Source organism: Trematomus bernacchii, unplaced genomic scaffold (assembly GCF_902827165.1).
Source record: "Trematomus bernacchii unplaced genomic scaffold, fTreBer1.1, whole genome shotgun sequence".
Classification (NCBI taxonomy): domain Eukaryota; kingdom Metazoa; phylum Chordata; class Actinopteri; order Perciformes; family Nototheniidae; genus Trematomus; species Trematomus bernacchii.
In genome coordinates this window covers 164,947-191,155 of record NW_022988024.1, presented here as the reverse complement: position 1 = coordinate 191,155, position 26,209 = coordinate 164,947, and the positions used below count along the sequence as shown (strand labels likewise).

The 26,209-nt window shown below is 41.0% G+C and overlaps 1 protein-coding gene across 1 annotated transcript in view; it reads right to left on the bottom strand.

Annotated features, from left to right (window-relative positions):
- Window positions 1-26,209, bottom strand: part of LOC117472246 (multiple epidermal growth factor-like domains protein 11) — a 150,344-nt gene that overhangs the window by 101,197 nt on the left and 22,938 nt on the right. Inside the window, exons 2-5 of the mRNA XM_034117420.1 lie at window positions 16,187-16,288; window positions 10,971-11,104; window positions 10,167-10,268; window positions 8,360-8,460 (exon numbers count right to left, since the gene is read on the bottom strand). Coding sequence (XP_033973311.1) covers window positions 8,360-8,460; window positions 10,167-10,268; window positions 10,971-11,086 — 319 coding nt within the window. The 5' untranslated portion in view covers window positions 11,087-11,104; window positions 16,187-16,288. The remainder of the gene's footprint in view (window positions 1-8,359; window positions 8,461-10,166; window positions 10,269-10,970; window positions 11,105-16,186; window positions 16,289-26,209) is intronic.

Genomic DNA, 26,209 nt, shown 5'->3' with positions numbered 1-26,209 from the left:
GTTAGTGTTCATGACTTCATGTTTATGTCATCTTAATGGTTAATCTCAATGCACACACATTTTCCGTGCTTTCCAATAGTTTAAAATAGTTGTATTCCTCTGTTAAATAACCTGTTCAATACAAACATGCCACTTGTAAAAATTAAATAAAATTTCTGTGAACTGATATTTGTTTAGTGAGCTTATTAGAGGATGTTCTCTGAAAGATTGTAAAATGTCAATGAAGATGTCAGACTTAGTATATGTGTTAATAATTACATACAATACATGGAATTTGTGTGTGTGTGTGTTCTAAGTGAATCTGCGGCCCCCTGGTGGCCAGTACATAAATGATGTGGCCCCCACCACCATCCAAGTTGCCCATCCCTGCTCTACGCTATCCTTGATGACCAGAGCAATCGATCACTTGCCAGATCAGAGTTCTTTGACCTCTTTGGCGTTGAAGGCAGAGATACTCTCTACACTACAGACATGCGCTGGTCTCTCTGAGATTTCTGGAAGGAGAGCCACAAGCTTCATTGCACAACCTTCAGATGGAAGTCTAAGCATTAATCTCCCGACTCTCATAGAATGCAACTACATCCCGAAAGACAGGTCAGAGATACCTAGACCAGAGGTGGCTGACTGTCACACTCACCTCCACTCCATTGCTCAGCACATTCCACAACTTGATCCAGAGGCTCAGATCCTTCTTCTCCTTGGGCGGGACGTCCTACAAGTCCACAAGGTGAGAGACCAGCACAATGGACCCAATGAGGCACCATATGCCCAACGCTTGGATCTTGGCTGGGTCATCATTGGTGAAGCCTGTCTAGGCTCAGCTCACAAACCCAAAGATGCAAGTGTGTTCCGCACTCACATCCTCGAGAACGGGCGTCACTCTCACTTCATGCCCTGTCTGAACCATCTTACTCCGAAAGAGAAACTTGCTGAGAATAAACATGGGGTCCGCAGTTCTTTTGACGGGGGAAAGTTCACAGTGGTTCAGTTTGGCGCACCGAAGATGACTCACTGGGTAGTAAGATATTCCAACGTACAGGGGACAACGTTTTTGTGGAAACATCTTATGACCTCATAGAGCCAGACTTTGATGCAGAAGTTGAAACTCAATTCACAGAATGCAGCAACAGAAACCGAGGCTCTCAGCAATTTGAGAGGTCTTCAACTTGGCTTCATCCCTCAACTCTTCAGTCGCTCAAAGTGGTGTCATGACCTGGCTCTTGGCCATAACAAAAGCGTGGAAAGGACAAGATATATGAAAATATATTTATTAACAACAACCCAACGTTAAACAAAACTAACATAAGGGCGGGGCAAAAGCATAAACGAAAAGGCTGCTCTCCCAAAACAGGTCCTCCGCAGAGAGCGTGATCGAGAGTCTGGCTCAGGCCTTGTACTCCTCCGGTACCGGCAACCAGGTGTCCTCAATCAACGCTGACAGACAAGAGCCATCCCAACATTAAGCAAGGAGACCTGGTGCTTCTTCGTGATACTCAGGTGAAAAGAAACCAGTGGCCCATCCCATGGCACTGGTTACAAAAACTTTTCCTGCAAGCGATGGTAAGGTCAGGAAGTTGGAACTTAAAGTTGACAGAGGGGCCTCAAAGACCTTCATCCGTCCCATCACAGAGGTGGTGGCGCTTATGTCCCCCTAGGGGTCACACAGACTGTTACTTACCTCCCAGTAAGTATCCCAGTATTCTCCAATAGTGCTAATAGGCGCTTTCACACCGGAGTACTTTTCCCTTTTAGTTCCGATAGTTCCTGGGATTTTGCTGGGAGTCCCAGCAGCTTCTACTGAAGCCTTCCCAAACTCCGGGGACTTCCGGCCGGGAACTTCGGGTAGCAGTATACGCCGTGAAGTTGTTTGCGGCCTGCCAGTAAACCCAAAGCAGAAGAAGAAGAAGAAGAAGAAGAAGAAGTGACGTCAGCGGCTTCATTTGCGTAATCTTCCCTCAGGGACTTATTCCGGTGTGAACGCGATCTGCTCTTTAGTTCCATGGGGGAACTAAGTGCTGGGAACTAAGTGCTGGGAACTAAGTACGGCAAAGTACTTGGTGTGAAAGCGGCTATTGTGTTCAATACCAGGCGGGGAGTGTCACGTTACATGTAAGTTTCGGTTTTGCTGTTATAGCACCTCCTAGAGGGAATTGGCTAGATTGCAGCATATTCATGCTATTTTTGGCTGTTTGTGTTTTCATTGGCCAGTAGAGGTCACATTACATAGTCACATGACTGAGTTGAAAGGTCAGCGGCCATGTTTTTCTGACAGAACAGCTAGGCCCAATCCCAATCCACGCCCTACACCCTACCCCTACAAACTCCCCCTCCGTGACGGAGTGAACTCCGTGGAGTGACACTCGCAGCTCAACGAGGCTCCCTCCTGTCAGATGGAGGGAGTAAATACAGCGGCAAGCTTTGGGACAAACTCCCCTCTCTCCGGCAGAAACAGGAAATGCCGTAACTGTATGTAACAACGGTTTCAAATCAGCATCTCTTTGACAAAAAATGTAAATTAATAACTCAAATAAAACTCCAAACATCTTTCATTGTGTTACTTATTTGTAAAGCTCTTTTATTTTTAAACCTGATGTTTATAAGCTTCTTAGTTTTTGCAACAATCTGTAAATATACACAACTTTATAATAAAATGCACACATTTCCCTTTTTCTTGACTAAACACAGGTAGCCTATGATCCTAAGTTAAAAAACATATGAGGTTATCATGAGGTTGTTAACATCGCAATTTATCAGTGGATGTTTGCTGGAACTACTTGTGAACGGCGTGTTTCCTGACGGACACACACAGCGTGACTCCGGTCAGGTAGAGACCAGTCTCAAGTCAGCACCGATGCAGACTCGCTGTTTGAGGGCTTGATAGCCCACTCCCCCTCCACACCGCTCCACACTCGTTGGTTTGGAACAGCACTTAATGTGGCGGACCCTCCGCGTGAACGCGCAAACGGAGTGGTAGTGTGTAGGGGTAGGGTGTAGGGGGCGGTTTGGGATTGGGCCACATGTTACGGCCCGTCCACACAGCAGCGTTAAAAAATCTTGGAACGCTTCTGCCCATTCACTTTGAATGGGGTGACGTCACTTTGCCTCACTTTTCGCCGAACTGCATTGTGGGCAGCAGAGCGGAGATTTTCAGGATTTTCAGGATTCAAAGTTGAGCAATGTTCAACTTTTGAAGCTGAGGTGGAAGCGTCAGCCAATCAAATCCCGTGTATGCAAATCTGACAGTTCAAGCGCTAGCCAATCAAACCGCGTGTATGCTGGGAGAGACATACGGTCATACGGTCATTTGCTCATATTCCAAAAAATGGAGGAGAAATTAGCGGTAGGGAATCACCCGGTGCTTTATGACCAGTCCTTATTTACCTACCGGGATATAAACCGGAGGAGCCAGGCATGGAGGGAAGTGGCAGAGACAGTGGTATGTTTTCGCCTGTTTGGGGAGTTTATATCCAGTTTACTTCGGGCTTTTTTGCTTCGTATGTCGGGGGCGGGAGATTCATGTGATTGGTTGTTGGTGCCTTGCTCGCAAAAAATCCCCAAGCTTCAGATACGCCCACCTCCAAGATTTTTTTAACGCTGCTGTGTGGACGGGCCGTTAGTGTACCTCCTCGTACATCCGGCTCCATCTACTCGTTTAGCATTGTCTGTAAGTTTAATGATTCATCTATGTTTATTAGGGATGGGTATCATTATGGTTTTAACGGTACTACTACTTTTATCGATACCGCTTATCGATCCGGTCCTTTAACGTTACTCTTATCGGTTCTTTTGGAGAGAAAAAAATGAGGTAAACTAACTAAACAAATTGTGAACAAAATGAACATTGCTTTTTATTTAAATTAAATAAACATCAAAAGAAACAACAGTGTTTTAACAAATCGTATTAAATAATCTAATGACAGAACTGTAAACAGAATAGCTGAAAGTTTAACTAAATAAATAACTCAGTTACCTCTAATCATTAACCCATGTTTGTATAATTTAGTTAACTCCGTGTGTTGCTGCTAGCATACATAATACCTGACGTGGAAACGTTACTCGTGGATGGGGCTACAGAGCTACTAGAAAGACAGTCGAACCCGGTGCATTCCTCCGTCTGAATGTGGTGCACTTTTGCTAAATGTTTAGACAAACTGCTCGTGTTACCGCCCTTACATGCTAAACTCTTGCACTTTTGGTAACGAGCATTGTCCACATCGAGACGGGTAAAGTTTAACCACACCTTGGAGCGCTTAGTTCTCTCCGCCATCTCCGCCGTGTCTGTGTGTTGTATGCATGTAGCAGAGGGTGTGTGTAAAATGCCCCGCCCCCTCGCACACAGACGAGGGAGAGATCTTTCGTCTGGATTGGAAAGATCGAAAATACTCAAAATAATCATAGACGCATTTTGCAGTCCTTTTGCGTATTAGGAACGTGGTTGGCGACACTAAAACTGAGTGTAATGTTTGTGTAGCAATAATACATATGACATATTTTTTAGATGTCTCCAGTACCGATAAAAAGACCAATAACGTCAGAGCTTAACGGTACCACGGTCTTTAATAATTCAGCCCCGGGGCCCGTTTAATACCGGGGCTCGGTACCCATCCCTAATGTTTATAGAATTCACTTATGTTTATATTTTGTAACATGTCATTGTATTGATTGCAATGCTTTGTACTTTTTACTTTCAGTTTCACAAGACTACTACAATAAAATGTTTAACTATCTGGCGATGTGTACCTCTTTGCTACGTGCCCAGTGGCCAGAATATTGTCCATTTAAAAGTTTTGATATTTGGACATTTCAGTAAGAATTCTTTTGTTAGACTATGATGGCGAGCGCTTCTGTTCTTAAAACTTCTTAGAAACCCCCTTATTGTAAATAATAATATATTACAAAGCCACACATCCTCTGCCCTCAGACTTTAGTTTGTTGGTATAGTTTCATTAGTATGTGATGATCATAAATCTCAAAACAAGTCATTTAAAACAAGCAAAACAATTGTGTCACTACAATTAAATGACTACTAAGAGGACTAACATGAGCTGAAACCATTGGGCTCATTGAATCCACAGTATTACCATTCTTTATGTCAAGTAGTGTAATTCCAAGACTGCTTGGAGACCCTCAGCAATAAGAATTCCAGTTTAGAATAGTGGAAAATAACACATTTATACTGCAAGCCGAAAACTGCATGTTTTTTTTTCTTACCCCGAACTGCATTTGATTAGCATAAAGTGTGCACGTTTGTAAAGGCCTCATGGGTATTTATGAAACCCATTTTTATTCGGATATCTTGAGGTGAGAGGTCAAGGGACCCCTGTCGATATGGCCAACTTCCCAAGCCAAGATTTTGAATAAGTAGATATGGATGGGTTTGACATTGATAACAATATTAAAATGTCTTTATCTGTGTCCGAGCATAAAACAGTGTGTCAGATAATGCTAAATGGCTAGGGACTCTGATATGCATATACATTTGACAGTTGTTTTTCCTAGTCATGTGACTTGGTTTATCTTATCTAACCTATTTCAGACCAGTTAAGACTGATGAAATTAATGTTTTGGGACCATTTATCGGTTGGGTTCGTTTTTAGGGTATTTGGTAAGTGTTGTGTTTTTTAAGCTTATAAATGTTTCTGTATAATATATGAATTCTGTTTGCTAAATGATTATTTGAACTATAGATATGTTAGAAATGTAAATTGTAAATACTGTTTATTGTCCGGGCCCCTGTTCTAAAGCATTGGATAGCTTGTCAGGGTGACCAATTTCCCATGTCTCCATTACGAATTATGATTGTACTTGCTTTTTTATGTATTTGTATCATTTTAAAGCTTGTCATGTGAATGCAGCTTTAGTGCATTGAGAGCAAATCAAATACCAAAATGTTACTTGAGCCATGTTAATAACATTATCATGTTAATAATGTCATATATTTGGCACAATGTGACATTTCCAAAAGTATCAACAGAACTTACTTTTCAATTGATCTGAACATTATTTTTTACTCTGCTCCTTTTATATGACACCTTTGAATTTTGATTGTAAATTTGATCAAGGTGTGCACATGTAGTTATTACTTATTACACCTATTCTCCTTTTATAATTAACAGTTTAAAAGTTGGTGTGTTCTATGACTTCTTCAGCTGTATCAGATTAAATAAATAGTTATGAAGGAGAACTGGAAATGTGGTGTGTGTGTGTGTGTGTGTGTGTGTGTGTGTGTGTGTGTGTGTGTGTGTGTGTGTGTGTGTGTGTGTGTGTGTGTGTGTGTTTCTCCAACAATTAAGAGCAGCAGCTGAAGGTTTTACAGTTAAATAAAGAATCCAGTGTTTGTGTCGCATCAGCTTTGACTCAACATCTGTCGTCTCATCTGCTTCGTCTAATTGTCTGATGTTTTGTTTAAAGTTTTTCTTTAGCTTGGTAAACTTAAAACGAGCTTCAAATCAAAAGGAACCGTGTAAGAATATTGCTGTTTTATCTCACTTTATCATCAACATTAAATAAAAGGATGACGCTCATTGTATATGAAGTGAATGTGACAAATATCACGAAGATAAACGGTCTCTTGTATTTAAAATAAAAAGGCAACAGAGGAATACTTTGCCCTTATTGACTGAGAAAGACACTACTCTTCAAACATTATCTCCAGAATAAGCGAGATATCCGACATCTAACTCCATATTAGTGGATGTTTGTGGTTGCTTTTGTTTCCCTTGTTTTCCTTCCATTTGTGTTGAAGCTGTCCGTGGTAAAAACTTTAAGCGGAAATGGATCCACTTTGTAAACGAGGCGGATTGATCTAACTTTGACAGCTCTAACGGCAGATATAGATAACCGCCTGGGCGCAAGTGAAAAGATAACGATTGAGATTGAATCACTGTTCCGCAAGATACACTGCAATTTTAACAAGCCTGTAAAGAAAGAAAGAAAAAAACGTTCTGTGTATCAAGTGGAAAAAAAGTTTGGAAAATAACAATGCAGATGACAGGAAAATGATTTTGTTTGTTGCAGGGAGGCTGTGTATTCTGGAGATAGTGCTGTCTGAATGGAACTACAAAAAAGTCACATTTTTTGCCCAGTGTAATGTGAACTGAGTCATTTGTTTGGTCTTTTTATATCTTTGTTATATCAGACACTTTATTGTTGTCGGTTAAACATTGTTCTCAAAAATGCTTTGTACAAGACTTCCAATCGATTCGTTTTATTCAGGCTTGGGGAGTAACTGATTTCATGTAACGGTATCACTTAATCAGGATACCCAAAAAAGGTAACTGTATTCCCTTACAGTTACATAACAAAGACAAAATCAGATTACTGTGATACTCCTAAAATATGTCGGGTTACTAGCAGGATAACATTGTTACTAAAAACCTAAAAAGGGCAGATTTTAGTTATTTGTAAGAAGTGTCCATTGTATTGTTCTGTAGGCTAATACTTTAAGTGTGAATCGATACTATTACTGCCTGAATTTCAGTAGGTGAACGTTCGCAAGGCACTGTACCAACTTGATGTCAAGCAATGCAGAAAGCTATTAAATAATAATTACAATTCATAGAAAAATTGAGATTGTAATGTATTTGTTCAAGAAACCTTCTTTGTTAACCTTTACAATTATAGATCCTTTACATTCACCTCATACTGTAAGTAGGGTGGCCAGGTGTTTTGTTTTGTACTGTACTGCAAAGCATTTCTACAATTTGTCACACAAATTGAGCGAATGTCCTGCATTTGATAAGTAAATGTATATATTTATGGGAGCAGCCCGTTGAGGGCAATTCAAAGAGATTTGCCAGAATTTTTATTTTTCAATCACGCATGGATGTGATTACGATTTGAAGCGACACTACATGCGAAACTCACAAGAAATGCCCGGCTCATAGAGAAAAATGTCAATCTATAGATAGATTCCTCTTGAAACTAAAAGAGGATTACCAAGCAGATGAGGTAACAGCAGCTGAAATAAAAAACGTTTAACACACTGTGCAGCATTCGCAATCATACAGGTCAGCAGTATGCTCATATTTCCAGATTCAGAGATTTTCCCCAACAATACGCGCTTGTTTGTGGATGATTGTTTGTTAGACAAAAAAAAGGAATTCAAACCAATTATATTCCTTTACTTGCATTGTTCTTGCGAACAGTAAAACATTGTTATTCATATTTAAAAGCTAATAGTTGCAATATAAATGTTTACTTTAAGGGTGAGATGGACATTATATTTAAATCGCATTGTCCTGCATGTGGCTTGTTTGCACCTGGTCAACCTACTTATAGTTAGCACAGCATTCTTTTATTGTCTTGTATTGTCTTTTTAATTTAAAAGTTGCAATGGAATAAAAAGAAAACAACTTACGAACACACAGGCTTCCACTTTCAAAGAAGCCCGGGCAGCACTGTGAGCGTCGCCTGTACATCGTCCTCACACCTCTCCTGTACGCCGTCTTGTAGCTGATCCTGTACACACACACAAACACACACACAAAAAAGTTGACGAATATGCGATTTTTCTTTCCGTTAAATAGCATATTTACTTAAAGGTTATAACCAACGATAATCATGCTGCTCCATAAAAACATACTAAAAAGTGTTCACATCAGTACACTCCTGAAAAATAAGCGACACTTTGAGGAAGTCTCTCCCACTCATTCAAGGACACTGATGTTGTCTTGACATTTTCAGCTTAAGATCAATGACTCAGCTCTTAGCTGGAGGAGCTAAACTGGCGGCTATAAAGCTTAATGTGGTCATTAAAGCCGATGCGCTGACGGTCGCTCATCAAAATGACCACATCAGACGGCGTTGGGTAGTAGACTCTGGTGACTGACTGCCTCGGAGCTTCAGCATCAGAAGTGCATGCTGTACGAGGTGACGTGCTGCATGTGGACTGACCGGATAGTGTTTGTAGATAAGGACGGCAAGGCAATGGTCAAAACGTGATCACAGGAACTGTTTAAAAAATATATATATCTTTTACTTTATCTTTTTTTGGGCATTAAACTTAAACTTCTGTTTATATAAATATCTTTGTTTTATTTAAGTGTATTTTATATTGCACATTGTTACATTCCGATTTGTCAATTCGGATATTTCAAAGGTTATTAATACTTGATAACACACCGCTGCTTAGCAAAATAATGACCGTTGCTAAGGAGGATCAAGGGAGAGAAGGAAAGAGGTTAAAAGACAGAGTGTTGGGCGTCAGATAATTAAGCAGAAGAAGGCAGACAGGAACACACTAACAGGAACACGGTACGGGCTCTGGCATTGTTTAGAACATGTTCTTGGAAAAGAAACTCAGAACAGAATTGGACAGTTATAGAAAAACCTCGATCAGTGCTACCGACGTTTTAAGTTACGTTGCTGTTGCCAGCCATTGGTAAACTGTGGAATTTTTTTCTGAGCGGAAGCAATACGATAGTTTTTATGTCAATACAATTATTTAAATTAATAATGGGAGTCAATTCGATAGTTTATCTAGTAAGTAGCCGTGTAAAAGCGGGATAATGTGCAGCGAAGCGGTTATCATTGAAAAAAGAACCCCCCACAGGGCGATCATTGAGCCCAACGAGAAGTGGAGGGATCTTGTATTATGACCCTCCCTCCAACTCCATACACAAAGTTGAAGATACATTTTACAGAATATCTTTTTTTCAAATCTTTTATAGATCCCTATAATATTGCTATTCTGAATTATTTTGCCCATGATGATCATGAAGTTAAAATGTGCTATTGTGCCTTATATCAAGAGTATGTATCGGAGCAAGAAAGTCAAATCTCTGCTTTCAAATGAAATGCATACATACATTTTGTATTTTAATTAGGTCTAAAAGCCATTAACTGTGATCTGCAGAAAGCTTGTCGAAGTTGTGGAATAGATGATTAACACTTTTTTTTAACTTTTTTTTTTACATTTATCGAGTAAAAAAGCTATTCTTGATTTCAATATTACAGTCAATTGAAATGAATTTATATTTGAATTGTTTGTCAAACTAAATTAGCAATGTAAGGGCGTCACCTATGGCTTTTGAATGTCATGCAATTTCTAAACTAAATTCATGAATTGGTTGGTTGATTAAAGAATTAGATGATAGTGAGAATAATCACTTGTTGCTGCAACAGTGCCCTCTGCAGCTACCATGAGTAGCTGTCTGAGTCCATACCTGTGTCTGGTGCATTTGAACCAGTTGAGGATGTCGGTGCAGCGGGTGTAGTAGACCTGGTCGAATGGATGGGCGTACGACTCCTGCACAGTCACTGCATAGCTGGAGGGATAGGACAAATCAAACACACATTACCGGGGTGCCTGAAAACCATCGCTAAAAGACACATGCAGAATTTAATCCCTAATTTTTTATAAATATTTGTCAATAATACATTAACAAGAAGCCTGTTGCACTTCCATTTCATGTTTTTCTTTTCCAGTTACCCTCAAAAACACACATTTGTAAAGAATCCGGACAGAACTCGATTTTTGATTTCTGATATTTTCTCTTCAGGGGCTAATTTTGTTTACCTGGAACAATACCTACTGTAGCTGACCCAGGTGTTGACACTCCTGTGTTGAATAAAGGTTACTGAACTGAGTCTAACCTTTGGTGAGAAGTGAAAACTGTAATAGAGGTAATATCCATTTCCACAATTCCCGCTGATTACACTGAAAGATTATCGATCACAGCACATGCACTCTGTAGCTCTCATCAGAAATGACATTGTGCTTTTTACTCAGTGTTGCACTGAGTGGCGAGACCACTCAAGCAGTCACATTAGCATGGCTCTGGATTTACGGCCTCGCCGTGTCCCCAGGAGTAAACCTTTTCCCTTTTGCTTTTGATTATTGGCAAACCCTCGGTCCCTGATTTGTGGCAGGGAGTCCATTAGCTCGCTGCGGCAGTTTTGAGCAGCGTTTATGAATATTGGAGAGTAAACTATATGGGGGGGGGGGGGGGGGGGGGGGGGGGACTGACCTCTCCCAGTGGCTGCACACGTTGGGGTCGTCCGGGTTGAGGGGCGTCACCAGAGCGATGAAGCTGATCAGGAAGAGCCACAGCAGGGCCTGGGGGGGAACCCCACCGACCCCCATTGTCCTCCTCCCTCCGTGCTAGGGGAAGCAGAGAGAGACGGTTAGATTTGACCTTTTAAAAGCATGCAGTGTCGTGTCATAACCCCGATTCTAGGCCATGACAAAAAACAGTGGGATGAAGCAATAGTTCTTAAAACATTTATTGTAATATAAAGCAAAACAAAGGCTAAAATGTGTAGCTGCTGGCAGGAAGGAGTCTAGGAGAGAAACTAAGAGAGACACTCTGAAGTGGGGCTTTTATTGTCCCCTGGAGCGCAGCATCCAGGTGCTCTGCATCAGTTACCTTCAGGAGAGAAACAAGCTACAAGATATACTTCATGAGTTAGGCTGGGGCCATCACCCCTGTCTGTGTCTCCAGGGATTACCAGGATACTATTAACAGTGGAGAAATGTTATTAGTACATTTTAAGTATATTTACTTAAGTACTGTACCTAAGTACAATTTTGAGGTTCTGGTACTTTACATTCTTTTTAATTTATGCTTCTTTATACTAAGCAAAATATGTTGTTTTACTCTATTATATCTACTAGTGAAATCTTACTCACACAGTGATGCTTTAGTGCTTACAATCTAATAATGAATGATTCTTTAACTGAAGGTTGGCTTATAGGCTGCACCCCATTTGGCTGCTTCGGGGTATGCAGCTGTAGGTATGATGTTGAATCTCTCTAAGCTGAGAATCAAACAGCAGCAGGTGGTGCAGATGCCGAGGTAAATTTCATTCAATCTTTTTGCAGCTTTGAAGTGTTTACAGAGAGTTTGGATCCAAACACTTGAACTCCTATCAAATATGTACTCTATATAAGGCTCCAAAACCCAACCTAACTGAGAGCCCGCCCTCCCAGGTATGATTGATCAATAAGGTCGGGAAATATTCATGTTTTCTATGTCTCAACACTAACAAAACCTCGGTTGATTGTTCAATAGTAACGTTTTTTTTTGTATCTCATGTAATAACATCTTTTATCAACCAATATCCAATGAAATATAAAACGCAACATTTTCACAAGCTACATCATAGTGCTTCTTTTGAGGAATACTTGCTCTGTAAGGCAAACCAATAAAGGCAAAAACATTACTTTTCATGCATTGGTCCATCTTAAGTTTGGGCTATTTTGCTTTCCTTACAGTGTTCTTTCAGACAGGTGGAAAAACAACATCCAAAAATCCCATAAAGTGGTTTATTTTACTAAATGTGTGTCTGTAGATTTCTCCTTAATTGACAAAACCCTAGCAATAGATATTGCCCTATTTGCATATGTATACATATCATTTCATAAGACTTGTAAAACATAATATTATAGTCTTAGCTTACATTTCTCAGTGATATCTATTAGTTAAATGTCAACTCTATTCACCTGTATCATCTTTACATCCACAAAAAACACAGAGGGACGTCTTTGATTAAAGTTTCCTTTACAAATCTAATTTAAGTTAAATTAAGTGACATCTCAATTATTTGTGTCTTACAATCCCGAACTTGCATAACAACTTGTAGAAAAGAAAATATTCACATCTCTCTCAGCAAATGTTTTAAAAAAAAAGATGAACGTGTAGCAAAAAACCTAATTTGCAATAAATAAGACATTAGACAGCAGACCATGTTATTGTCAGAGAGAAATGTCAAAACACAAAATGCAGCAGGCAGAAGGCAACCAGGGTGTAAATATGGAGATTTCCTGAAATGTGAACTGATTCACAAGGCAATGAAACTTCTGCATGGGGTGATCCACTGTTATTTTCTTCGGAGCAAAAGGCGGAAGGCTGAATGCATGTCAGGAGAAACGAGCGCTGTGAAAGTTGAAACCTCTGTTATTAAATGCAAAAGAAAATAGCAGGGCACGCATGCACTGCCGAGAATATCAATCAAAAAGAAAATCCACGAGCAACATCTCCATGTGTGGTCGTGTGTCCAATCTCTCCATATAAATTACTCTTTACATGAAGGTTGGACACAACAGTAAAGGCAGCAGCGGGGAAACCTTATTCTTCACAAGAGCTGTCAGTTTAATATAATTGTTTTTTCAAATGCGAAAAATTCTCAGTCCAAAATAAATTGAGGTAGCAGCCATTTTTAGCTTTATTCATTTTTAACAATGGTTGAAAAAGTATTCCGAAATTATATTTTAGCAAAGGAAGCAATACTACATTGTAAACAAACTATGTTACAAGTAAAAGTCTAAAGTATTGCCATAGAAAGATACTTTTAGAATCAAAAGTGGATAATAATAATTATGGATGCATTAATGTGTTCATCACAGCTAGTTAATGTGGTGCTTATTTAATTACCTGGCACACCAAAAATAAGAGGCTAACTTATTACTTTTTTTTAATATTTTATTTTATACAAGCAGATAATCTGAATGCAAATTAAATTAAATGTCAGATAAATGTAATGGAGTAAAAAGTATTTTTTTACGTTTTGTTCTACAACATAAAATACCCCACTGGTGAATGTCATACTTTTTCATGTGGTCTTAAAACAGCAGTCACTAAATGAGACTACTAAATGTCATCACGACGACCATTAGCCACCTTTAGCCTAGCAGGAGTGATGTTAGGTCATGTGGTCGTGAGGTAGTTTGTTTATAGCCTAAGATTAGCCGTTTATTGTGGCGATTCCATTTACACTTCAAAAATAATAAAAGTGGTGTTAATATGTGGAGATTATCCTGCTGAGAAACATTTTAAGTGTCATAAACATGTATCTCATTTTCCACAATATTCCAAAAACCCAATAGAAAAATCCCACTGTGAGGGAGCCCTTGCAATGCTAACTTACGATTCAGCCTAAAGCATTTAGAGCAATGCAACTGGACATTTCTGACAAAATTATTAACAAAATCAGTTTTTTTCCAGTCAGTTTTCTAGGCAGCCTAATGGGCCGAATATCTCCATTGAGGCTGCTACATCTTCTAAATGTTTGCACACTGAATGATCCCTGGGAGGGTTGTTGACGGCAGCTGTTGGCATGACAGTGACATAAGACTCAACGGCGGAACGATTCCTCACGCCATCGGGCCATTTCAGAGGCGCACACACTGACAGCACTGGAACATCATGGTGATGAATAAAACCACTGAGTGACAGAGGAGGCACGAGTCAAAATCTCCCAGACACACTGTCCCGTAAAAGGAATGACATTATGATGTTCATGTGTGGACAACCGGAGTGTTCTCATTAGGTGTAATGTGAGCGCGGCTGAGAGGAGACAGACAAGCTGGATGTTTTTTAGTTTTTTTTTTACAGGTGTCTGCTCCGTGGAGACAGGCTGCAGACAGGTATAATTAAAGCGAAGCTGAATCAGCCTCTGCAAGAATAATCACTGGTGACGATGAGCGGAGTTTGACGTGAGGCAAATGTGTTGAGTGAAGTTTGGTTAAGGATACAATCTCAAAGTGATATTGTACATTTTTTGGAGACATTTTATCAATATATTCATATGTGTTTTGGCAACATAAATGACTATGAAGCTAGTTTGTGTTTATACATTTGGGGTTTTAAAAATCCCAAAAGAAATTCCTAAATAATGAAGATGAAAGCCCAGAGGAAGAGATACACATTCCCCTCCAAAACTATTGGAACAGCGAGGCCAATTGCTTTATTTTTGCTGTACACTGAAAACAATTCGGTTTGACATCAAAAGATGAATATGAGACAAAGGGTCAGTATTTCAGCTTTTAATTCCAGTCTCCTCTTTAGCAGGTCTAATGCACGCTCAATAGGGTTGTAGTCTGGAGATTGACTTGGCCAGTCTAGAACCTTCCACTTCTTTCCCCTGATGAACTCCTTGGTTGTTATGGCAGTGTGTTTTGGGTCGTTGTCTTGCTGCATGATGAAGGATCTCCCGATCAGTTTGGTTGCATCTCTCTTTAAATTGGCAGACAAAATGTCTCGGTAGACTTCCAAGTTCATTTTGCTGCTGCCATCCTGTGTTACATCATCAATGAAGATCAATGAGCCCGTCCAGAAGAAGCCATGCAAGCCCAAACCATGACATTACCTCCACCATGTTTTACAGATGAGCTTGTGTGTTTGGAATTATGAGCGGATCCTTTCTTTTTCCACACGTTAGCCTTTCCATCACTTTAGTAAAGGTTCATCTTTGACTCATCTGTCCATAAAACTTTGTCCCAGAACTTTTGAGCCTCGTCTCTGTACTTTTTGGCAAATTCAAATCTGGCCTTCCTATTCTTATTGCTAATGAGTAGTTTGCATCTTCTGGTGTAGCCTCTGTACTTTTGTTTCCAAAGTCTTCTGCTAACGGTGGATTTTGATACCTTCCCTCTTGCCCTCTGGAGATTGTTGGTGATGTTTCTTTACAAAAAACACACGTCAGTATGTTCCAATACTTTTGCTCACTTGAAAAATGGGTGGGTTTAAACAAAATGTGCTATCTTCTCAGTTGTTTAATAGATCTAGATGTAAATACCTGGAATTAAAAGCTGAAATACTGACCCTTTGTCTCATATTCATCTTTTGATGTCAAACCTAATTGTTTTCAGTTTACAGCAAAAATAAAGCAATTGGCCTCGCTGTTCCAATAGTTTTGAAGGGGACTGTAAAACACTTTTAAAACAATTTAGTATCAGAAACAGAACCTAAATAAAAGCTCTTTATTTTGTCCATACTGCAGCACCTCTTTTCACCCTCTGTCTGAAACCAGAGCTCAGTCTGCTCTGATTGGTTAGCCGCTTAGAGATGTCCCGCCCCTTAGACTATCACGTACAATTAGTTGGAGCGCTAGCCAATAGAAGTGCGTGTGACATAGTGATGTCACTATGTTAGGAAAGTGAACAAAGGAGTCCAATGAAGGGATTTCAGCGTTTGTAGGCCATTTACATGCACAATGACCTATAACACAATACAGGAGAGGGGAAAGTCCCAAAAACGAAATAAGGCCCCTTTATTAAACTAACATAGTAAATCAAGAGGCAAGCACATGTTAACACAATAAAATCAAAGTAGTCTAAAAGTATCAAAAGACATTAAAAACATTAGTAAATTGTAGAAAAAGTATAAATTGCACATTACAGTGTTTCAAACTAATGTAATTAAAGAACAAACTATTTCACATTGAGACACAAAAATGGGCTGACCTTGAGTGAATCTGATGAAATGCAATCTGTTGTGAGATTGAACTCTATCACAAGAAAAAGACCCCCAGTGGACGGTGCTGTTGGGAATGGACCTCAGGATGCCTGTGTGTAACACAAAGAGGAATAGAATAAAGAGATTGTATGAGGACAAATACACTGAATAAAACATATAAGCAATCATTAACATCTCAACCATTTTTTATTTCAAACCACAAATGTTGAGAGGAGTATTTAATATTTCTGAATGGTCATTCATGGTTTTAGTTTGTAAAGGTCCTTGTTATAAATAGATGTTATTCTGTAGGAAGGGCTTGTTCTGTACATGGGGAACTACATTTTTTTAAAGAAGACCAATATTAATCTAACTTTACAATGGTAAGTAAAGATTTAAAAAAAAAAACTTCAAGAGCACAACGTTCCTCAGTGTGTATGTGTATCATGTAATGGATAAGGTAGGTTTGCACGCTCACAACTGTAGTTTTCCCATAATGCTGCACTGCAACAACGTCTTACTCATCACCTTCTACTTAAATGCACCCCAGGACACCGAAAAAAGCAGATAATTCACTTCCTCTAATTCATCCAATTCAGCACATCCAGGTAGATGCTTCCATCAGATATTCCTTAGGATTAAACCCAGAGATAATTCAGAACTATCAAAGATTCAGTCAGCAGCGCTTTTACCTGAGCTCTGCCATATTTTATCAGTGCAGAAAATGAAGACTGCAGAGCTATAAACTCTATAATGTGTGTGTGGAGTATGTGTGTGAATTTCCGTTTCCGTTTGTGTGCATGTGGTGGCTCTGTGTTCAGTGAGTGCTGCTTCTTATAAGCAGCAACTCACAGCGACAGGAAATCAATAAAAACACTATTATTGTTAGTCAAACAATATTTCCCCGACCCTGATGAATGTCTCCGCGTCAGGGTTTGCAGTGCGGGGCTGTCAGGCAGTGAGCTTACGCAGAGCTGCCAAGACATGGCAGACACTGGTAATATGAGTTTGGAGGGGAAGAGGATATGATATATGACACAGTACTGTGAAAATAGCCGCTTGCGCTAAAATAACCCAATTTAATGATCAGATCAGTGGTTTCGGATTGTACTAAATGCACATTTCTAAGAGGGAAGTCATCCTGTTTTATTTATTTGCAGGAGAAGCAGGGTTTCTCCCCAGGGCGAGGTCGTAATTTAGATAATCTTTCACTAAAATGGCATCATGGATCTTTTGGTTAATAACATCCTATGGCCTCACCAGCAAACCAATCTCAAATGCATTGCTAACTCAATATATTTGTATTTATTATGACTTTCTCACAGCAATGGATCAGACCTTGCACTGTATCATATGTTAACATCAGATATGTACTTAGATTTGACTACTCGTATTTTGTTAATAAATATATGTAGAATGTCTTTATGGCCTATCAGTGAAATGTCTCTGGGAATATATTTTCTGTGTTAGGCCCCGGCCCCACGGGAACGAAAACGGGTTGTATCCGCATATTTCTCTTGCGTATAGCCCTTTTTGCCACACGACGCCTTAACGAAACGATAGAAACGGACCCTGCAAACGACAACGGGTCCAAAGGTGGATAGATCTGGGAACGGAGCGCTCTGGGGGGTCCAACGGCTCCGTGCGATCGCCTCTATACGGTCATTTTTTGATAATGACGACGCAATAGCCCCGCCTCTCCCCACCTCTGCTGCTCACCCCCGCAAAAGTACACTGCACACTGAATTCAGATTATTTATATGTATCTTGATATGGACATAAACGCGAGTGAAGTCTAATCTGACAGGACGGAGACACGCAGCTCCTCCCGCTGTGATGCAGCGGGAGCAAAACACACACTTCAAGTCAGATCACCACCCTTAGCTATTTTAATTACCTCTCAAACTACCTAAACCAGTTATAAATATGTTTATTTTTACTGTCGGGTTTACTTACTGGATCAGCTGCTGCATGAGGAAGCATGAAGATTTAAACTTTAACACACATTGACCGGCGAAAAACTCTGCGCGGTTCCCTCTGCCCACACCGCGGAGAATAAACAGAAGTGCAGCCATGACAACCATTCTTCTTCGCTGCTTTTGTGGAGGAAGTTGCTGCTTTTTGTGGAGGAAGTTACAGCGCCACGTACAGGTTCGGCATATGTACTGCAGCTTTTCCAGCGGTTGGATGTAAACGGAGCCGTCTCGTGGAGCTTGACACAATCCGGTGTATATTGCGTGTGGGCGGAAGGTTTTTTGCGGTTGCGTTTGCGTTACTCCGATGCGTTTTGCCGTATGGGTTCCCGTGGAGCCGGGGCACAAGTCAGATCATCACCCTTAGCTATTTTAATTACCTCTCAAACTACCTAAACTAGTTATAAATATGTTTATTTTTACTGTCGAGTCATCATTACTGGATCAGCTGCTGCATGAGACAGACACTGACGCTGTCAGAAGAGAGGAAAAAGAGACAGGCTCCATGTATTTTATTATTATATATCATTATAGAGTCGTTATTCATTTGTTTTAAAGCTCAATAAATAACAAAGAAGACCTTTGACCGGCACTTTTATAATTTTGTCCGGAAGATTTAAACTTTAACACACGTTGACCGGCGAAAAACTCTGCCCGGTTCTCTCGGTCCCCACCGCGGAGAATAAACAGAAGTGCAGCCATGACAACCATTCTTCTTCGCTGCTTTTGTGGAGGAAGTTACAGCGCCACGTACAGGCTAGGCATATGTACTGCAGCTTTTCCAGCGGTTGGATCTAAACGGAGCTGTCTCGTGTGGGCAGACACTATCCGGTGTATATTGCGTGTGGACGGAAGCTTTTTGGCGATTGCGTTTGCGTTAATCCTATGCGTTTTGCCGTATGCGTTCCCGTGGGGCCGGGGCCTTAGACTTTAACTGGAAAATACAACTCACTTGATTCTTTATGTAAAAGTGATAAAACACAGTAAACATTTTTACATTTCTGCATTCAAAACCATAACTAAATAATACAATGATTTTACTCCGTAGTTTAATATCATATTCCATAAGATCATCATGTTTGTTGCTTTGTTGCTGTGAGAACCATGATTCTATAAAAACTTTCCATGAGTTTCTCAGAAAAACAGCCCTATTTTCAACTTTGTGACAATGCATTTTCCAGCTGATCCAAGAGGAGCTTAAAATTGTACGGGTAAGCTTTCATTGGGGGCAAAATATTTGGTCCGGAAACAAACTACTTCTGTGGATTGATGAACTTCAAATCGTTGCCTATAAAGAACTCCATATTTTTGGTTTTAAAACCTTTCAGGGTCAGTGAGGCTTACTATTTGCAAACGTTCTGGTTTTCTATCATTTCTTTCATTGTGGTTATTCGGATTGCCAGTTAATGAAGCCAAAAGATTCCAATTATGCTGGAGTCGGAAATTCTCGTCTGAAAATGCAATATTAGAGATGTTTTGTACCACTATCTGTGCCTTCTTACTTGTCGGATATCAGACAGAACTGTTACACTCCGGTTCCTTTGTTAATCAGTCATCTCTTTGGAGTGGGTGGATTGAAAGGTCTGGACCTAGGCAGCCACAACTCTGCCCATGAGCTTCAGAGACAGTTGGTTGGACTTTATAAAAGACTGCTTTTACTTTGATCTTGACTGTTATCTGGCAGATTTCCTTAAAGGTCTCCTATTATGCTATTTTTAGGCATATATTATAGGTCTCAGATGTATAACAATATATAAAAAACATGTCTATGATGTGTTTTGCTCAAAATACCAAACAGATCATGCATTTTAGAAATCCCTCATATCCTTCTGTTTCAGCCCTGTTAGAGAACTAGGAGAAAGAGGGGTCCTTAGCTTGAAAAGAAAAAAGAGGAAGGGGCGCTTGTGCCTGCTCAGAATTCTATCGGCAGATACAGCTAAATGCTGCCGTGATTAAATGCCATATCGTGTTCCAAACCACATCAAGGCTTATTTCTGAAACAGTATGGAGCTCAAATGCTTTTTCTCTTACATACATACTCTCATACATACGATGCTTGCTAATGTAAACAAAGACCATATTACGTCCAAAACACGTTGTGCATTGTTTCTGAAGCAACGTTTCTGGTAGTGCCGTGGGTCCACATTTCCGATATTACGTCATATCAGACGCAAATCTGGATCAGCTCCGTTGTACCCCCGTTTTTAGAGATTTGGGTATGGAGGAAAAGAGAGAGGGTTTTGTTTTCTGACGCTGCGTGAGTTCCCTGACACACCGGGGACACATATTTATGTATAAAAGACATAAAAAAGTGCATTTTGCATGATAGGTCCCCTTTAAGACATAATGTTTTCCATTGAAACTGATATTCAAGCAAGTTAATTCAACCCAAACCATCTAATGGCGCTTTTCCACTGCAGGACCTAGCACGGCTTAGTACGGTATGGTTAGGCCTTGGCAGGCCAGGCTCACTTTATGCTGCATTTCCATTACAGTTTAGTTACTGGGGTAGTAACTATAGTAACGCAGTGTAGGCAGGGCGATCGGCTGTTCGGCCGATCGCCCTGCCGGCGGAGCGACGCTTCATAAAACTGCCGTGACGTGATCTTCAATGCGAACCACAAAACCAAAACATCAGCCGTTAGCTGTTAGCACTCAGAGCTCACAGCTCCTCATATCTGTTCAGAAACTAGACAAACGTTAAACAAGTACAAACCACAGACTGTCTGTGTCATGGCGAATACAGTCGCTGGTTTATTTATGTCTGTAGGCCGTTGTTGTGAGTGTGGATGGAGCATATACAACGTTAGCTTAGCCTGATCGATCCGATCTCCATTCAGAAAACACGCATTTTAAAAGGTTTTTCGCCTGCCGTCTTGTCTGCAGACTTGTCAAAGCATTAATTCATGGTTTTTACTAACCGGTATCAGTATGTTGTTACTTCGGCATCATTTTGAAACGTGTATTACAATTAAATCACGGTAAAATATGTTCATTTTGTTGTAGTTGTAGCCCCCTTGCCAGCGATTCTCTCTGACCATTCAGCAGTCGAGAGTGTTTACGTCACTAGTTTAGCATATTCAGCCCGGTTGTTGGCCCGGTAAGAACCACGATTTTGGAGGGCCAGAAAAAAGGTGAAAAAGTAGCCGGCCCGCTTAAACCGTGCTACGTGCTGCAGTGGAAAAGCGCCATTACTGACAAATACCAAGGCACTATAGTTGAAGATTTTATATTTAACTTTTTATTGATTTGTTCATTCTTTGTTAATATCAGAAACTATGGGGACGTTGTTTAGTTATTGCCTCCACCAAAGAGGTTATGTTTTTGCCTAAGTTCGTCAAAAGCATTTATGTGGTATTGGAATAATCAGAAAAATGAATTTACCAGGGGTAGTGGTGGTCTAATGGATAGTGAGGTGGGCTGAAGATCGGAAGGTTGTGAGTTCAAATCCCGCCAGGAACACCACCACTAGTGTGCCCTTGAGTAAGGCACTTAGTCCTTAGTTACTCCAGGGAGAATGTCCCTGTAATTGTAAGTCGCTTTGGATAAAAGCATCAGCTAAATGAAATGTAATGTAAAGTAACCTAAAGGCCCTTAAAGTACATCTCCTTTGTAGCATCCATGTTGTCTCAACATTACGACTTAAATCTCACGGACCCAAGCCCACTTCCCATCTCGGGAAATAGGATAATCAGAGGAGCATGTGAATGCACCATTGGCCATGTCAAAAGTGTGCAATTCTAGTTTTTATATTGATTGGTGACAAAATACCTAGATGTAAAAGCAAATAAAAAAAAATCTCTTTTGATTATAGAGGCTTTCACGAAGCATGAAATTAAAAAACAGGTATTTGATGGAAATACTGAAGAATATTCTGTCACAGCACCTAGAGAGCAGAAAATGTGAAAAGGGGAATATAGCTCCGATGGTTTTGGTTTAATTCACTCAACTCAATGCAGTGAGCTTACTTTTTGTTTGGAACAATGTATTTAAAACTGTTGGCTGATTCACATAATGAAGGCTTAGCAAAGGCAAAAACCAACAAAACATGTTCATTTACTATTGTGACAGCAGGTTTTTCCACTTAGTGTGCCACCAAACGGTCCCAACAAGTTCATCCTTAACCGTGATATGTTCAAACTCTGACTTTTGAGCTACTAAAGATAATAGGGGCGTTCACACCAAGTTCCTTTCCCTCATGAGAACTCAGTTCATGAGAACTCTTTTAGTTCTGATGAACTAAAGCAGATCGCGTTCACACCGCAATGAGTTCCTGGGGGTGGATTAGGCAAATGAAACCGCTGACGTCACTTCTTCTTCTTCTTTACTGGCAGGCCGCAAACCACTTCACGGCGTATGGGACTCCCAGCAGCTTCTACTGAAGCCTTCCGAGTAAATCACCAGAACGCCGACACCTTCTCATCTCCACCGCTCCCATGTTTTCTTTTGTGTTGCCATAAGTTAGTCTCTCTGCGTTTGTGCGCTGGGCTAATGCTAATGCTAATAATGCTAATGCGAGGATAATAAAATGGTGGCTTCACAAAACTTTTTGGGAGTTTTACGGGGCGTGGTTTGCATTCCGCCCAGCCAATCAGACATAGGAACCTTTTTCTCCCACGAAAGTCCCTGCTCTCTAGAAGGGACTGAAAAGGGGGTAAAAATGGTTCTGATGAACTAATTTAGTTCAGGGGGCTTTTTGGTGTGAACGCAAATATATCTGAGTTCTGATGAACTATTGTGGGAAAAGTACTCGGGTGTGAACGCGCCATAGGACATCATCAACAACGATCTTTAATATGCGCCTCAAAGCTTCATTGAGGAATACGCTCCCCTGTGGCTGACACTCAGATCCACTGTTACGGCCGCCGCCTCCCCGGTCCTATTAACTCTGTCTGTGTCTATGCAAATGAGCTGTGACCTGCTGTCATTGGCTACCCATCTCCTGGCCCGCCCCGAAGACTGTGATTGGAGCTGACGGGACCGACGCGCTCCAATCCCAGCGCATATCCAGCGCACACCTTCCGGAGACGACTACAAAGCCGGTCGACAATGATCAGTCGGGAGGCTCTGCTGTGTGAACAGATGCCTCTCGCTATTTGCTCTCGATTGTGTACAAATCTGTTAACCGTGGTTAACTCGTGTGGTCCGTGTTTATCAGTATTGTTGTGATTAGATGTGCTTAGATTAGTTTAGTATTGTATGACTATTGTCCTCTACCTTAGCTGTGTTTTCTTACAGTCTCCTTTTGTTAGTTTGTACCACTTTGATAGTGAGGGTTGTTTTGTTGCTATTTAGTTCGTTAGTACCTATTTCTTTGTATGTAAGTAGGCTCCGTTATTAGAGTCCTCCCTTTGTTGGTTGCCCGTTGAAACCCACGCCCTTTTGGCCCTTTTGTTTGTTCAGGCTGCGTGCCTTCCATTTTTGTTCTATCTGTTATACAATAAAACTATTTATAATTATTACCAATTCCAACTGGTGTATGTTGCTTTCCTCTTTCCCTAGTTGGGACGTAACATACATGGGGGATCGTCCGGGATATATTACTTAATTCCTGGGATTATAAGTAGTTTTTACCTGAGTATAGCATTTTTTGATTTGGAGTCCTTCTTAGTCTGTCCGTCCTATGAGCAGATAGACCGGTGTCGTAAGGACGATTTATATGAGATAGCGCAACACTTCAGTCTCACAGTGAATAAACAATTGTTAAAAAAAGAGTTGAAGGCCTTGGTAGTGGATGAGTTTGTGAAAAGGGGGTTACTTGTACTGGCTGCATCAGCTGAGCTCACTGTGTCCAATGTCTTAGCTAAAGCTCTGTTAAGTCAGAAGCATGAGGCGGAGCCTTCAGTTGCTAAAGGAGAAGGTGGTGACGGTGAGGGCGGCGGGCAGTTTGAAGCACTGTCCACGTCGCCTCGCTACAACCCACCGTCTCCTGGCAGCTCAGACTCCCGGGAAGGGAGTAAACTCAAGGTCCGTCTCACACGTCTCCAGTTGGAGGCGACGGACAAGGAGCAGAACAGGCAGACACAGTTTCAGCTAGAAGTACGAAAGCTAGAAATCGAGGCAGACCAGGAAGTCAGGATGCGTCAGCTGGAGCTAGACTCCCAACTGCGCGCACCCGGTGCTTTTGATCATGCCGGAAGAAGCTTGCCACCTCCTTCTCATCCACATGCCTTCGATGTAAGTACAAATATTTCGTTAGTGCCACTTTTTCGTGAGACTGAAGTGGATGCGTATTTTGGTGCTTTTGAGCGTATTGCAGCGGCACTACGGTGGCCGGCTGAGGCCTGGGCTCTGTTAGTCCAGTGTAAACTTCACGGGAAAGCTCAGGAAGCGGTTGCTGCTCTTTCATTAGAGGACAGTCTAGATTATGACTCAGTGAAAGGTGCCATACTTAGGGTGTATGAGTTAGTCCCTGAAGCTTACCGGCAAAAGTTTAGACACCATAGGAAGGGTCCTGATCAAATGCACGTAGAGTTCGCTAGGGAAAAGGGAATGTTATTCGCTAAGTGGATTGCCTCATGTAATGCTACAGATTATTCTTCTCTGAGGGAATTGATCATGTTGGAGGAGTTTAAGAAATGTTTGCCTCAGCACATTGTTGTTTACTTAAATGAACAAAAAGTAAATTCCCTCTCTGCCGCTGCTGTGTTAGCTGATGAGTATGTGCTCACTCATAAATCTGTGTTTTCTTCGGTCTTTACTGAGAGATCCCGCAGTGTGTCAACCGCACCATTTACTCAGCCATCACATGTGTATAATGTAACAAGAGAGGAGAGAGAGTGCTTTTACTGTCACCAACCTGGACATGTCATCGCCAACTGTGTAGCTCTGAAGCGTAAAGAACAGCCGCAAAACATGTCCCTGCCAAAAGGCATTGGCCTGATTACACACACACGCGCACAGGCGAGTAAAAGTGACTCTGATGTCTCATTGTCTGATCCTGTGTTTTTGTCGATGCTTCCAGATGAAGCTGTGTCAGACGAAAAGCCAGAAAGTGTCGTTTCCCCTCCTCATGAGGATGTCGCGAGACCAGCGCAACACGCCGGCTCAGACAAGCCTCTCGACTTTTCGACTCTCCCGGTAACCCGAGAGCGCCTGCTAGGTTATCCGATAGTCATCCTTGTTTTGTTATTAGCTCTACAGTATTTCGAGTAGGGATGTCCCGATCACCTTTTTTTGCTCCCGATCCGATTCCGATCATTTGATTTTGACAATCTGCCGATACCGATTTTTCCCGATCCGATCTTTATGCAATGCATTAAGAGGAAAAAAAAGGTAACAGATAACGGCTGGTCATCCAACGCGATTAATTCAGCTATCTTGGCTGTTATTTTTTTGGCCTTTTCACTGTTCTGGGGAAGTTTCTCTTTCCTTTTAAAAGTCTCTGAAAGTGTCGGTTGTTTCAGTGCCGTTACCTGAGTGGCCGCTGTGTACTCGTCGTGTTGTTGTTGGTGGTGTTTGTATTAGATTGGTCATGTTGAACGTAGCTCTGTTCTTTCCACCACGCGGAACCTCCGCCTTGCAAACATTGCATCTGGCTGTTACACTGCCTTCGCTTTCAATTTTATAATACTTCCAAACTCCTGACATTTTCTCTGTCCCGACTCCCGAGTCACCAGCTGAACGTAGCCTCTTGTTAGCTTACTGCTACTATTAGACACTGCGCCCACTCTGTTGCCAGATTTGAGAGAAATAAGCAACCAGGTCTATGAAAACAAGCCCAAAAGAAGCAACACATACATGATGTTGTGTAATTTTAAACCAAAACTAAGGCCTCAGGATGACTTTAAGACGTGAACATGGTCATTTTTGTTTTGTAACATTAAGTAAAATGTATAAAAATATTTTATAAAAAAAAAAAAAAAAAAAAAAAAAAAGATTCCGATCCCCGATTTTTTTCTCCCGATCCCCGATCACGTGAAAATCACGTGATCGGCTCCGATCCCCGATCACGTGATCGGATCGGGACATCCCTAATTTCGAGGTTTATGTTTATGTTTGGCCAATTGTTGTGTTTACATGTCCCGATCCCTTCCTATACTGGTCTCGCGTGTACAA